Raw genomic sequence first — 14310 nt, forward strand, 5'->3', positions numbered from 1 at the left:
AGCAAGGGCATCTAAGCAACATTAAGCATCAGCCACTGGTCTGCTGTCTGCTGTCCCCTTCATCCTCTCAGCACCAAATTTGAATCTTCAGGCTCCAGCACAGTTGTCTGCTTTCATCTAAGGGACTTCAAATAGGGCCAGATGGGAGATCTTTGCGCATATACAAACTGCAGACTCATAGCCAAAAATGGGACATGTATATGTGAAGATATTCTGCATCATCTCCACAGGCAGAAATGTGCATATTTCTGAAAACACGTAGTACTATACTGCGCAGTAGTACAGTTTCCACATAAACCTCTAACTTGTAAGCAATCTCAAAGCTATGAATTTGCACACAAAACAAATTCCTACTTAATAACCAAATCTAGATGTCACTGGCAGTCTTAAATCCACATGAAGATACAGGTATGACACCGAAATACTATCCTCACCTTCCCTTTTGCTCCCAAGGTCTCGACAACCACAGAAACCGACTTACTGAGCACAGCAAACAAGAATTACTTGGCTCCTAAGTATCATTATGGAAAGTTAAACAAGGAAAACGGGACCGACCGTGATTTAATAATTTTTTATAGGCCTGAAACAGATGGAACAGATAGTCCTCTATTTCAACCATATGGAATTTGATGGCAAAACGTTCTTGGTAAACGTCAAAGATGCAATCATGTAAACTAGGGTCTAACTTCAGGTTGCACAGAATCCCAGTAACTTTTTGTTTCCCTAGCTCTTTCATCCTCAGCTTTGCAGCCTTAACATTATCTTTTGTGAATGCTTACAGCTCATTTCTTTTCTACCTCCACCCTGATTTCTTATGCCAGTCTTAAAAGAAAAAAGAAAAGAAAAGAAAAACAAAAAAGAAGAAACACTAAGACTGCTACAATAAAAGCCACATTTTAGTTACTTATCAAAATGTGACACTTACTGCAAGTCATAGAGCCAGGACACACAGGTCAGGGAAACATGACAGTCCAGCCATGCCTTTTCTAAGGGTCAGATGTCATCTTTGGGGCACATTCATGGACTGCTCTTCAGTCTTGGCATTTCCCAGAGCCAGAAACCAACTGATACCGTGGGTATTCATATACCTTAGTGTCAAGGTCTACAGTTACATTAGGATAGTTTGACAGCTTTGGGCTTCATGTAGAGCCAGGAATATTTTTTCTTTTTCTCCATTCTCTGAGAAGGGCATAGCTCAAAAAAACATTCTATGTCCAGTCATATCTGCCACAGCATCTGCCAGTCAGACTACTCTGATTAAAACAAAAAGTCATACAATGTGACTTCACCTTTAATTTCACTTATTTGATAACTTAGACCAAGTGAGAGGAATGAAAACTCTGACTTTACATAAAGATTCTAATCTTAAGGTATACCTTTTAAATATATGTATTTTAAAACACATCTGTGACTACCTTTATCTTCTGCCAGAAGAGGTGCAGATATGCACCTATAGGATTTATAGATGGATCTCTGACTTGCTCAGACTCTCAGGAGTTTGATCTGCAAAAAATAAAAATAAACAAATAAATAAATAAGAAATCAGCAAATATGCCTTAAAACTTGTAAAATGCCCTGGATGAAGAGCATTCATATTTTAAGCAGCCCTCCTTTCATCAGCAGACATTACTGCAACAACCAAAAATTAGCTTGATAAGAAGGGTGATTCAAAGAGACAAAATGGGTTGTCAGTAAATAAATTGATGCCAATATCAGTAATCATCAGTTCACACCAGGGAAGCTGTACAAGCAGAAAATGAAGGGACTCCAAGTCAGGCCCTACCTGGTAAAAACAATTGGTGATATCATTATTTGCATTTGGAGATCTTTATTAGAGATGTTATTTTAGGCTTGAAAGGTATTGCCATTGATTCTGGCATTACTTTGTTTGATTTCATCCTTTTCTCTTCATCAAGATGAACCAACACAGATATACAACTGTAACTGTTTCTAATGGCAAACAAGTATTCACAGTTATCATACGGGATTACCATCACTGCACAATATGGCCTTTTTAACATCTGATAAAACAAACAAACTCGCAAACAGACAAACAAAAAAAGGTTAAGATAGTCTATTAGGGCAAACAAATCAGAAAAACTTCATTGCACAAGATTCACTTGGATTTCTGTTGTCTCACAAGCATTAGGCAAAGTCTTACACAGACTTCTGAAGAGAACTCTTCAAAAGGTTTGACTCCACAAAACGCTAACAACTCTCATACAGGATTTATCCTCTTTAGCTCCTTTTTAGAAAGGTCCTACACCCATGACACTGTTAATTTTAACGCACGTTACACAAACACGTTATGTTTTCATTTAGCTAGTTACATAATAATAGTATTAAAGAACAGCTTGTGACACACAAAGTAGTAAAGCATCTGCATAACTTCATTCATATGAGCAGGCTCACAAACATGACTATGTAAAGTCATGCACATCCTTTCCTGCCAGATAAGATCCTTCAAAACTTTGCTTTCATGGCTTTATTCCTTTACCCATGAATGCTGAAGGTAGATTAGTGGTCTTAACAAACACCCGACAAACGGAAGTACTGCTTTGTTTTAATGCTGGACACTCAGATAGAATGTCTATGCTTGAACATTCAAAATGTTAAAAAAGGTCTTTGGAAAAAGAGCATTTATTTTCCTAAGAGACACCGATGCTTTGAAATTCATTTATAGGCAGAATTAATGTAAAGTGAGTCTAAGAAAATACACTTCATCATACATTTAAATTTGACATGAATCATTAGATGAGTACATTTAGCATCTAATGCTGATAAATACAGAATTATTAGTTCCTGTTACAATTATGAAAAACCTAGGAAAAGCAACAGCCACCACAATGAAGTATAATTTTCTTCAGAAGTTTTAACACACAGCATTTGAAAAGATCATGAAATAGAAGATATAACAGGATTGGTAGTTTGTCTTATTACTGGTTTCCCTACAGCTGTGTTCTCTGTATTTCTGGCAAAGGCTCTATTTCATAGTGTCATTTATGAAATATATACTTTTATTTGCCCTATGATACAACAAAATTATTATCTTGATTCCAGCACATTGATATGAACTCAACAAGTTATGTTATGGTAAAGTTAATATGATTTGATTCGGAACACTAAAGCTGCAAGACTTTGATTAGCTCTTGTGACCTGTTGAGTATGTCCAGCATCTCTTTAACCCCCAACAAAATTTAATCTGTACCCACAGATGAAATAAGTATTGCTCATGACACTTTGCGAAAATCATCACATCTTAAACCCTCTCTCATTTCAAGTATCAAATCTACTCTGAACAATACTATCAAAAGTGAGAGTTTACTTTTGGAGTATCTGCCCAATATGAGCAAGACTAGAATTTAACTTTACCCCACAAACAAATTTAGCCCATAAACAATCTGCTAATCACAGAATCACAGAATGATCAAGGTTGGAAGGGACCTCTGGAGATCATCTAGTCCAATCCACCTGCTCAAGCAGGGTCCTCTAGAGCATATTGCACAGGATCCCATCCAGGCAGGTTTTGAACATCTCCAGGGAAAAAGACTCCATAACCTCTCTGGGCAACCTGTTCCAGTGCTCTGTCACCCTCACAGGAAAGAAGTGTTTCCTCATGTTCAGAAGGAACTGCCTGTGTTTCAGTTTGTGCCTCTTGTCCTGTCACTGGGCACCACTGAAAAGAGTCTTGCCCCAAATACATACTCGTTTGCATTTCCGTGCTACATCAGCACAGAGATATTCTTTGCAGCTATTTTCAGATGTGCAATTTGTTATTTGTATTTCATAATACTCCTATATGGCCCTTGTAGTGACAGATAGCTGAAAGACTGAGCAACCAAAACCATGTAGAAAACCATGAAGTGAACAATGGACATGGCCTAGGAAGCCATCATTAAATATGCAGTAGCTGCTGAATGATTGCAGGGACTGATAGGCATCCCAAGCTATCAAATTATATCAGATTAATTCCTGACTCAAAAGTTATTATGCTTTCTGCAGAAGTGAAGCTACAGATATATGAGAATGTCTCTCTTTTTATTAATGTATGAATAGTTATACTAATTCTCAGTTCTGCTAGCTGATTGAGCAAGAAATCAATAAATAAAAGATCATAATAATTGACTTCTACTATTGTATGGTATGAATTCTTTTCTACTAGAGGAAAAAAAAGTAGTAAGACACTTGTGTATACACCATTTTCATTTCAGGAGAGGCATTCAGTTTTGACAAGCCCGTGCACTGAGTTGTGGCAGTAATTTTGTGACTGCATTGCAATACATATGAACACTGTTCAACCTAAGCCCTATATTCCTTATTCCCTTATTCTACACTGGAAAGACACCCCAACACTAGAAATCAAAAAGATTTGATTACCAGGTCTGATTCTTTGCACTCATACAGCTTTCAGTATCTCACAGATACTAGCCTTCCTTGACTGGTACCTACACATACCTAAAATTGATTAGGTATGTTGATATAAGTCCTTCCTGAAGAGCAGCAAAAGAATCGGACTATTTTCATCAAAGTGTCAGGCCCTGCACAGAAACACTAAACAGTACATCAAATTCACAGCTTTCTGAATTGCTTGAGACCCGTGTAATCACTACGATTTGCTTATCAACTAGTATATCTTATTTCCATAACCTTAAATAAGGAAGACTTTTCCTCCATTGTCTTGTCTCTATTTTCCATTCCAGTGAAAGATTTTTTCCATTGTTTCCTTATCTTCTAACACTGACAAAAGAATGCTGAGAAAAGAAACAAAACTGCCACTGCTGCAACTATACAACTCTGTAATTTAAAGCAAGAACTTGGATTTAATTACATTATTCTGTTCTTATGTACAGTTCCATTTTTCAGAAGTCCAAGCCTGCTGTTAGCTCCAGCAAAGTCTTTATATTCCAATCTTCTACTGAGAGGAATATGCCTTTAAAAAAAAATTTAAGGCCACACACCACAATCTAACACAACAGCCATTCCTTCACACATAATTATTTACAGGACAGGGAGTGCAGAAACACGTGCTTTGAAAAACCCAGGCTCCTAACACTTTGAATTGATAAGTTTCTCTAGAAGCCAGAGAAAGCTCTGTAAAATCTTGTGTTTCTCCCTGTCTTCCTAACAATCCATCATCAGGGAAGAAGAAGAAGAAAAAAAAAGCATTTGGCGGAACCATGCACACAAACTTTCCCGGGGAAGGTAGTCCTGAAACACTGCTAAATGAGAACAAACGTTTGGTCATCAGGAACTAAGAGACTTAATGCTCTACAAAAGATGGCAGAGTCCAATTCTTGTGCTTTGAACACACAGGGCTCCTCACAAGAGAAAGCAAATACAGTAGAAGTAGTGATACTCGTTTTGCAACTGATCCATAGAACAGAAATAATAGGGCTTGCTTCATATAATGAATGGAATGTGCTGAGCTGTCCTTCATCTGGTAGCCAAACGACATCACATTTTTGTTGTACTTTTTATTCTAATTAGGGCTATAGATTCCTTTTCCTGAAAGGAAATCAAAAACAAAAAACTCATTTCATGTGAGCTGGATCCAGCATTACAATAGTTTTTAATTGTCCCCTTTATTAAAAAGAATTTCTGCTGCAATTTGATGAGTAAGAAATATAGATCTCTGCAAGTTCTGTCACTTTTTCAGATATGGACATTTCTCTGCATACTGACTGTTTCTTTTGTTTTTTTTCCAGTTTTAAAGCTATGCTAACATTTCTGAGGCAGTGAGTTACCACGGCAACTCATGCAGCTCATCATTATCTAAAACTTGTTATTAAAAATTTTATTTTGGACAAATAAACTACTCTGTTCTTTCAAGTGACCTTTTAAGAGCGTAAGCTGAAGAATTACCTCCTTTTGGGTTTTTAAAGACCAGCGTAACCCAAGCACTATTCTATTGTGGGTGAAGATAGTCAAAGAAACACCCACTAAATCTCTTCTGGGTTTTCCTTGTCCCCATTTGACCTATATGCAGGTTTCTGTTCTCCCTGCCCTACTTTCCTCCAGACAATAATTTCATTGATTCAGAAGAGAAAGGGAAACATCAAGAGGCTACAGATAGTGTCAACAGACCCCATACACAGCCAACGTTGAACGCAGATCTCTGAGGACTAATGCAAAGCAGCTCCTGGTTTTACAGTCCAAACATCGGATCATCAACATAATGGCAATGTAGCACAAATCACTGATCTGGTATAATCTTATCCTACCAGATCTAATTTGGTTTACTTACATGGTGACTAAGCTCATGCCAAGTCAAGAGACATCTCTCCACATTAGACTCTTACGGGACCTTCCACTGCAAGACCACAAGTTTTTCTGCCAGTTGCTTCCTGCCTATTTCTTGCCCTCTCTGGTCAAGGTTGCTGGTTGCTATTTATTTACTTGGAGGCTTCAAGCCCAATGTTTATATCTTTTCTTTGAATATTATATAGCTGAACCTTCCTCTTGCCAAAGTATACAATACCTGGAATGGCAGCATGGCCAGGCCAGAGCCAGGACCACCTTAGGCCAACTCTAAACCTCTGAATTTTCCTCAGTCTGGTCCCACATAATGTAACACAAGATCTGGGCAGAGATGCTGCAGGCAGGTACCACACAGCAGCCCCCTTACTTAGGGCATGATGTTGCAGTGTAGCACAACCACCTGTTAATCTGCTGGTGCTTCAATGCACTTGCTAAAGGACCTGAAGCAGCAGCAGCAACAGCAGCTCAGGATTCCTAAAAATGCTGAAAAGAGAAACAACAATGCTAGGCACCAGACTACTGGAAGCAGGATGAGCAAAGTGCTCTGCTGTGTGTGTGACTTCTAAGTACAACACATGGAAGAGCTGCATGCACAGTTCTCCATAACTGGCAAGGCCTGCTTGTTTCCTTTAAGCAAGAAAAAGTGTGCAGAAGAAATTCAGACCACCACAGGAAACAGTGCCCTTGAGAGAGGAATAATTGTGCAGCTTGTAGACCTTTCCATCTTCCAAGTGCCAGCTGGAAGGCTCCAGAATTGAGAGAGGAAACACGCCACTGCCAGCACAGGTAAAATATATGCTTTGTAAGTCCTTTCTCATCTCCTTTCCTGGATGCATGAGCCATGTTCTAGGCACTTTAGTAACCAGGCAGTCTTGAACAAGATGTTAATATAGAGAAAAACTTCAATTTTGTATAAAAATATCATGTTTGGTTATAAAAAAAAAAAAAAAGCACAGGCAAATACTGTTTATAGTTTTGGTATATATGGGAAAGAAATGTTTTTATCAAGAAGCTATTGTAGAGCTCGCGTACCAATGTGATAACATTACTGTAAATGCTACACAGCAGAGAAATGCTATACAGAGAAAAGCACAATTCCAAAATCACCTAGGATTTTCACAATTTTTAATCTGCATAAAGGCAGGCTTATTTAATTGCAAATATTTGCAAAAGTGAAAGAAAAGTGCTTTCATAAAAGCTTAATAATCAGAAAATGCCAAGTTTTTCAATAATCGTTTATCCCCTTAAGCATGCATTAATTATGATATATGACCTTTTGGGATACGGCATGTCTGCAAACTATTTGCTAGTTTTAAGCTAATCAAATAGAAACACTGTGGATCTGTTTATGCATTTTAATTCATTACTCTTCAGACATATCCTGGCACCGCTGAAATCAGTGGGAGGTTTAACGTTGTCTTTATAGGATTTTCTCAGGCTAAAAACATATGAACTGAGACCTGGCAAGAGGCGCTACATAATTCTGAAAGCAGAGTAACACTTCGACTGAAAGATGTTTTGGAATTCAGGTAGAGGTCAAAGCAATGCTGCTCTACTCCTGGCAACAAAACTATCATCACAATATATTAAGAAAGGAAGCTGGCTCACAGCATGGTGTTTTAAGATCTGAGGATGACAGCAGAAAGAATTACTATTCCAAGTTAATAGAATATAATCAAATCAAGATTCTGCTAGGGATCAGTGGTATATTTAAAAACAGAGCTTAAGTGTAAACCTACAACAGTCATTAAGCCATGCAGACTGGGGGAGTTGGTCATTTGTGTGGCGGGGGGAAAGTTCCCATACGGTAAATATGGCTGTAGGTGTGTAGATTAAAGACATATTATGTCAGGAAATAAAAGCTGTTCTTCCTTGCTGACTGCACATCACCTACAAAGTGTTGGGAGGAACAAAGCTGAATGTCATCATCCCTTCTTAGCAAGCTTAACGAGCGTTGAGGGCAGTTCATCACCCCATAGGATTTGGAGCTCTATGAGACAAAGGCAGATGCTACAGTTAACCGAAACAGGACCGTATATTATGCTTCCTGTGAGGGTTTGCACTGGAGTGATCAAAAAATACGCAAGAGTTCTTTTTGCCCTTCTATTTTTCACACTCCTTTTTGGAAGACCTACTTGAAACCCCTTTCCCTACTTTTTCTCCTTATCCTAAAACCTTACATAGGAGGAGCTTGTTAGAAATCCAGAATGTAAATTTCTGAACATTACAAACAGGCATCTTGGAGAGGGAAAAAACAAGATAAATCTAACCATAAGATTAGTATTAAAGCAAGTGTCACTAATATGTGCAAGTTCAGGTATGTGAACATACTCTGGAAACAATAAAAAGGATTAGCTATTCAAACAATATCTAAGAAAATTCTTGGAAATCCAGGAGAGCACAAATCAAAAAAAAAAAAAAATGCAAATAGGACCAGATTCCATAATCAACCACAACCTGTTTACCACAAGATATTGGAAAAGCAAAATAAATTCCCAAAGCAATGTATGATTTCATACTCTAAGCTGTAGCACACACAGAACTGGCAGTAAATGAATCCATTCAAAAGCGGCATGCAGCTGCAGTAATTCTTCACTCTGGATATGTGGAGATGCTTAACTATGCAACAGAAAAGGTGCCTCTCCACAAGTGCTGCTGATGAGCACGGACCACAGATCAGCTGATGTGCTGGTTTAGCAGTGGTCTGTCAAAACCTGGTAGGTCAAGTTTTCCAAGCTTACTCCACTCACAGCACCTGATGCGTGAATCCAACCAGAGCTTCTGTTCCTAGATGTGCTGCTTTTGAGGTTCCACAGCCTTTACACAATTAGACAAACAACGGCTGAGAACAAAATAAGAAGAGCTGATCTTTTTCCTTTGAGCAGGAATTTCTCCAGGTTTTCTAGCCCTATTTTTCTTACATTCTGTATTTGAGAGATTGAGAAAAGGGAAACTAGTACTTTGACCCATCACTTTTCTCCCTGTTCATCCATAATCAGTCCTGGAAGAAAATAACAAGTCTGCCGACAAAACATCACCTTTCACAGTGCCCATCCTCGTTGTCACCAGCAGATATGCCAAACTGGGAGCCCACGACCTGCTTCCTGAGACCATGTCCATGCAATATACTGTGTAGACACAAGCAAAGCTACACAGGAGTAACTGTGCAACAGCACAACCATGAGACTAGATGGGTCTAGCCTAATTAATAGGTTGATATTTAGAACTGGAGTCAACTACAGTCAGTTAGTATGTATTTAACACGTGCAAAATTGATTTTAAAACTAATAGTTAAACCATTTTTCTGCACGAATAGTTGCCATGCTTTGACTGAGCCCTTATATGCCTAAATTGCTTTAATGTATGTGGCACCTTGCTCTGGGACAGCTTTCTATTGGTTTGAATCTGTATTAAGGCACATCACAGTCACAAGAATATGTGCTGCTGCAGGTGCACCCATTTCATTCATCTGACAGCTGAGCAGGAGGCACAGGCAAGGCAACATGTTGTGCCTTAAAGATTTCTTACCCCTTACCTGCCTGGGCACCATAAAAATACTTATAGACTGTTTCGGATGACATTTCATTGAAAATTCCATATGCTCATCTGAAATACTCAATGCTTAGAATGACAATAAACAGAACATTTCATTTGAATACACTGTGTAGCAAGTATTTTCCCTCTTAGCTGTTATAGCCCATTATCTTCTAAAATAAACAATGCACAGCTAGTTGCTCCATCAGCTGAGTTTTATGGTATCAGACACCTTTGTGCAGCATCAGGATGTATGTGGCTGGAACATCTATCCAGGGTACAGTCTCATTTCCATTCATAGATCTTTGCACACACATTTTCCTGCACACCAAAAGGAGAACAGAGCCTGAAGGCTGTGAATTCTTTAATACAGTGTATAATGAAAAAGCAAGAGAAGCAAGACAGCTGTGGATGCTTTCCCCAAGCGATGTATGCTTTTGATCTTAGATCATAACTATATGATGATGCAACACTGAAGAAAAAAAAAATCCTGACAAGATAAGGAACCCAAATAAGAAAAGTATCTGATCTCCCGAACAATTTAATGCATACTGAAGAGAACAGCCACTACTATAGCAATCTCCTTACGTATCTGTACTCATACGCCATCACAAATTAACAAGGAGACTGGCGTAAGATCCAAAACTTCAGGACAGGCAGAAAGTCTTCTCTGCTGTAACAGTGTTCTCTGGTTCTCACATATATGTTCAAGCAAAGTCAGATAGCAATGTAGTATATAAGATTAGCAACTTTGTAGGGACATAGATGGTATGGAGTGAACACAGGAGGGCAGAAGAAGAGTGCCAGCTAACTGATGGGGTCAAATCTCTGCTACTATCCTTGCAGAAGATACTATGACTACCACATTAAACCATTGTTGTTGTATTGTTGTGGGTGAGCAATCCAGTGAAAAGCGTGATCTTTCAGGAGCTACTACAATACTTAGGAACTTAAAGCAGCTCATTGGATCATCTGCCAACTAGTAAAGTAGTATGGAGAATGTCTCAATATGCAATAGTGAACTCCAGCCAAATGTTAGAGGTTTTAGTCTGCTTTAACTGGGCTAGGCACCAGCCTTGTATGACAGCTTCAGAGCAACCAGATTTCATGCAGACCACCAAACGCTTGTCCTTATTTATTCTTTGTGCCGCTTGACTGGAAACTTTTCATTCTACGCAAAATTAAAGGGTTTTTTTTTTTTGGTTTTTTGTTTTTCCCCCTCCCAGGTCCCAAATATTAAACTAATCTCTTGGGATTTATCTTTCAATCGCTTCATATATCCCTCTTTTGTCCACTAGCCTCACAGCCCATAAAAGTTTACTAATACTTTAAATAAGGAAGAACTGTCTTTTTTCCTCTCATCTCCTTTTGTGCTTTGTGCCTGTTTAGAGCTGAATGGCATCTCCTTTTGCATTAAATCATGACCAGGCCCACTAACGTTAGGGAACCTTACCCATTAAAAAGGCAATATATTGATATGCGAACACACCACACCACCCAAAAGCTTTCTCAACACCTCATTAACATTTTTCACGGCTGAACCATTATGTCCTTCCAAAGTGGGCCTTTATTGTTCAATTTCCTCAGTATAACATTAAGGATACAACAAGGGAGAGGCAATTGCAGATAAATCAGTCAAACTTCCCATTGGGTTTTCCTTCTGTACTCCTGCCATCTGTGCGTTACTACATATGTTTCCAAACAATAGCACGCAGGTCACACCGCACTCCAGCCACTTGTGTCATGGTCCAGTACTTCTGCGGCCTGCCTCCAAATGCATGTCTGTGGGGACAGCTTTCATTCACGGAAATTGGAGGCACGCAGCTGAGCTCCCAGCACTACAGATGCCCTTCTCCTCAGGAAAACTTGCTACTCATCACCTGGTTCACATTATGTAATTTATCAATCACAGATTTCAAGACTTGACAGTCAACATGTCACGTTTTGAATGACCTGTTTCCACTAAGAATTTCTCCTGATGCAAGATTATCGGATTAAAGTGTCTCTTTGGCAAAGAATAATATTTTCAAAGAAATAAATAAGCAGGAAGCTTAAATCACAAACAAGGCTAGGAATATGTGAACATTTCTTTCTACTAAATTAAGGCTGGCAAAAGATAGAATGAAATATTGATCTATGTTTCTGAATTAGCTTTCTGAGGTTTGCAACCACCTTTTCATAGCTGTGAACACAGCGCAACAAAAAAAATTGATCATCACTCACTTTGCAAGCTGAACTGCATGGATCGTTAATGGTTGACTTGTTAATTAAATACGGTAACAGAATCCCAGATTAGTCCTTTCTTTATAAGAACACCATTAATAAACCTGTTTTTCAATTTAGGAAACATCATCTCTGCATACAGTAGCCATTGTAATATCCCTGCCTTTCTACAATATTTCATTCATTACCTTGACAGGTCACATCACTTATGCCATCCACAGGAATATGTTTCATCAGCTTGCAAATGCTACCTCTAGTTCCATGCAGGAGCCCCACATGCACAATGTCTCCTTTAAATCTTATATCATCCTTTTCGTAAACCAGTGGCACAAAAAAGCAAACCTACAAACAAGAGAATCACAACAGGGTTTCTAATTCACTATTTATCACCACACAAAAATATTATTTAGCTAAAGAAATATCCCTGCTCTTGCACATGCTCATCTCCCTACTTTTCAGTTTTTTCAGTCTCTTGCGGTGTATGCAAAATGGGAAATAAAATATACTTCTCCATGAATGTCCAATAAGGAAGCCTAACAAATCCAGTACAGTATATGTCCTTAATCTTTTCATATTGTGTATTACAGTATGAAGATGAGCAACAACAGCTGTGGGCATCTTATTTTCGATTTACCATGTGATGCATCAGTAATGTTGATACAGTCTAGCCCTCTTTTCTCTCAAGTATAGCATCCAAGGTCAGCACTTGCTCTTTCGAAAGACAGACAGCAAGTGCCGCTGGGAAAAATACTCTCCTTGGAGAAGCCTCAGACAAAATTGGGAGCTAGAAGGGATTCTTTTTGAAAGTTTCTGTGATACATGTCACACAGTCAAATCGACTGCTACTACTGTACACACATACACACACACACATACACACACACACACACATATATACACACACACAAGCACCATTCAAGATTCAAAATTAATTTTAAAATGAATTAATTTAGGGACTGCAATAATGAACATTCAAAGATTAAATGACTAACACCTTAAAATGCACAGGTAGCAATAACATTAAAATATATGCTAAGATTCAATCCTGCCTTCTTTAGAAAGATGCTGTGGAAGCGTAGATCGTCCTTTTGGCTTGTTCTTAACCAGACTCCAATTATGTATTGCTAAGAACTATGAATAATAAATAAATTCAAAGATTGGGCCATACATGCACATAGAAGACTTATCAATGGTTGTTAAGAGGTCTTTTTCAGAGACAGAAAATATCTAAGACACTTGTACGAAATATGTTTATCTGCTATAACAAATCCTTGATGAGAACTTCATCATTTCTTATTTGAAGTATATACAAAAGGAAATTTTAGGAAACAGGGACTCATTTAACAAAGAGGAGGACAAATGAAGAATAGGCATAGTTCTTTCATATGTTCTGTCTTCAGGGAGGCATAACTGATCTCAGTGGTCTATTTCTGAGGTAGGTCTCTCATGTAAACAAGCCAGCTTAAAGCAAGCCCTTTGTATTTTACAAGCTTCAACTTGTCTCTGTTTTCGAGGACAACACTTCTCTCTCACACACACACACACACACATAGACACACACACAGATCAAAATTCTGTCTCTGAGGCCTTCTGGTATTATACTTTCATTTGTGATGTCTTATCTATAAATCCAATTCCCACTGCTTCAGTCTTAACAGTATTTTGTGTCATTCCCCCATACCACGCTATTTTAATAAGGTGCCTGTCCTCTTTTACCCCCAAAATACATCACCGGAGAGGACAAATGCCTAAGCATTAATCAATAATTTCCTCATTCAATGGTCTGAATGTCAATTATATAGATGTACAGGAAGATTCTTGGGAGGAAGAAGGAAGGAGCCTGTCTTCATGCTGGATGCATAACATACGGCTTCTTTTTTCTTTTGAGTTTAAAATAAATGCAGGTTTTGGAAGTCTACACCAAAATATATTTACTCAAATCCAGTGCACTTGTACAAAATTTCTGATTATTAGGGAAAATAAAAAAAAGGAAAACCTACATAAACAGCATTATGGTAAATACACTTTGGAGATCATACCTTTGCCTCTAGTAGAACAGCATTACTTACCTGGAACTAAACTAATTCACACCTGAACAGTGTACTTTATTCTAATTTTGTGGAGTTGATACTAACAGTATTTACCTTGCAACCAATCTGAGAACAAATGGCTTAATCCCATCACTGGTATGAAAAGAAAATCAGGAAAGAAGTCCTATCCAGCTTACTATACTATCTGCAAAGTCTGGCAAAAATGTGAGCTGTCACTAAGAGGCAAAGCCATACAAGTTGTGAA

At 38.3% G+C, this 14310-nt stretch overlaps 1 protein-coding gene across 5 annotated transcripts in view; it reads right to left on the reverse strand.

Annotated features, from left to right (window-relative positions):
- MYO16 (myosin XVI) overlaps positions 1-14310 on the reverse strand; it is a 407211-nt gene that overhangs the window by 378211 nt on the left and 14690 nt on the right. For 2 of the 5 annotated variants that reach the window (XM_068927513.1, XM_068927518.1), the window contains one exon: positions 1416-1503. The exons of 1 other annotated variant lie outside the window; for it this stretch is intronic. Coding sequence is in view for 1 of the 4 variants with exons in the window: in XM_068927502.1 (XP_068783603.1) it covers positions 926-935 (10 nt within the window). In the remaining 3 variants the exon portion in view is untranslated. Of the gene's footprint in view, positions 1-925; positions 964-1376; positions 1395-1415; positions 1504-14310 lie in introns of those variants that run through there. 2 more of the 5 variants (XM_068927532.1, XM_068927502.1) reach the window with 2 other exon arrangements.

This window comes from Struthio camelus, chromosome 1, assembly GCF_040807025.1.
Source record: "Struthio camelus isolate bStrCam1 chromosome 1, bStrCam1.hap1, whole genome shotgun sequence".
NCBI classification, from domain to species: Eukaryota; Metazoa; Chordata; class Aves; order Struthioniformes; family Struthionidae; genus Struthio; species Struthio camelus.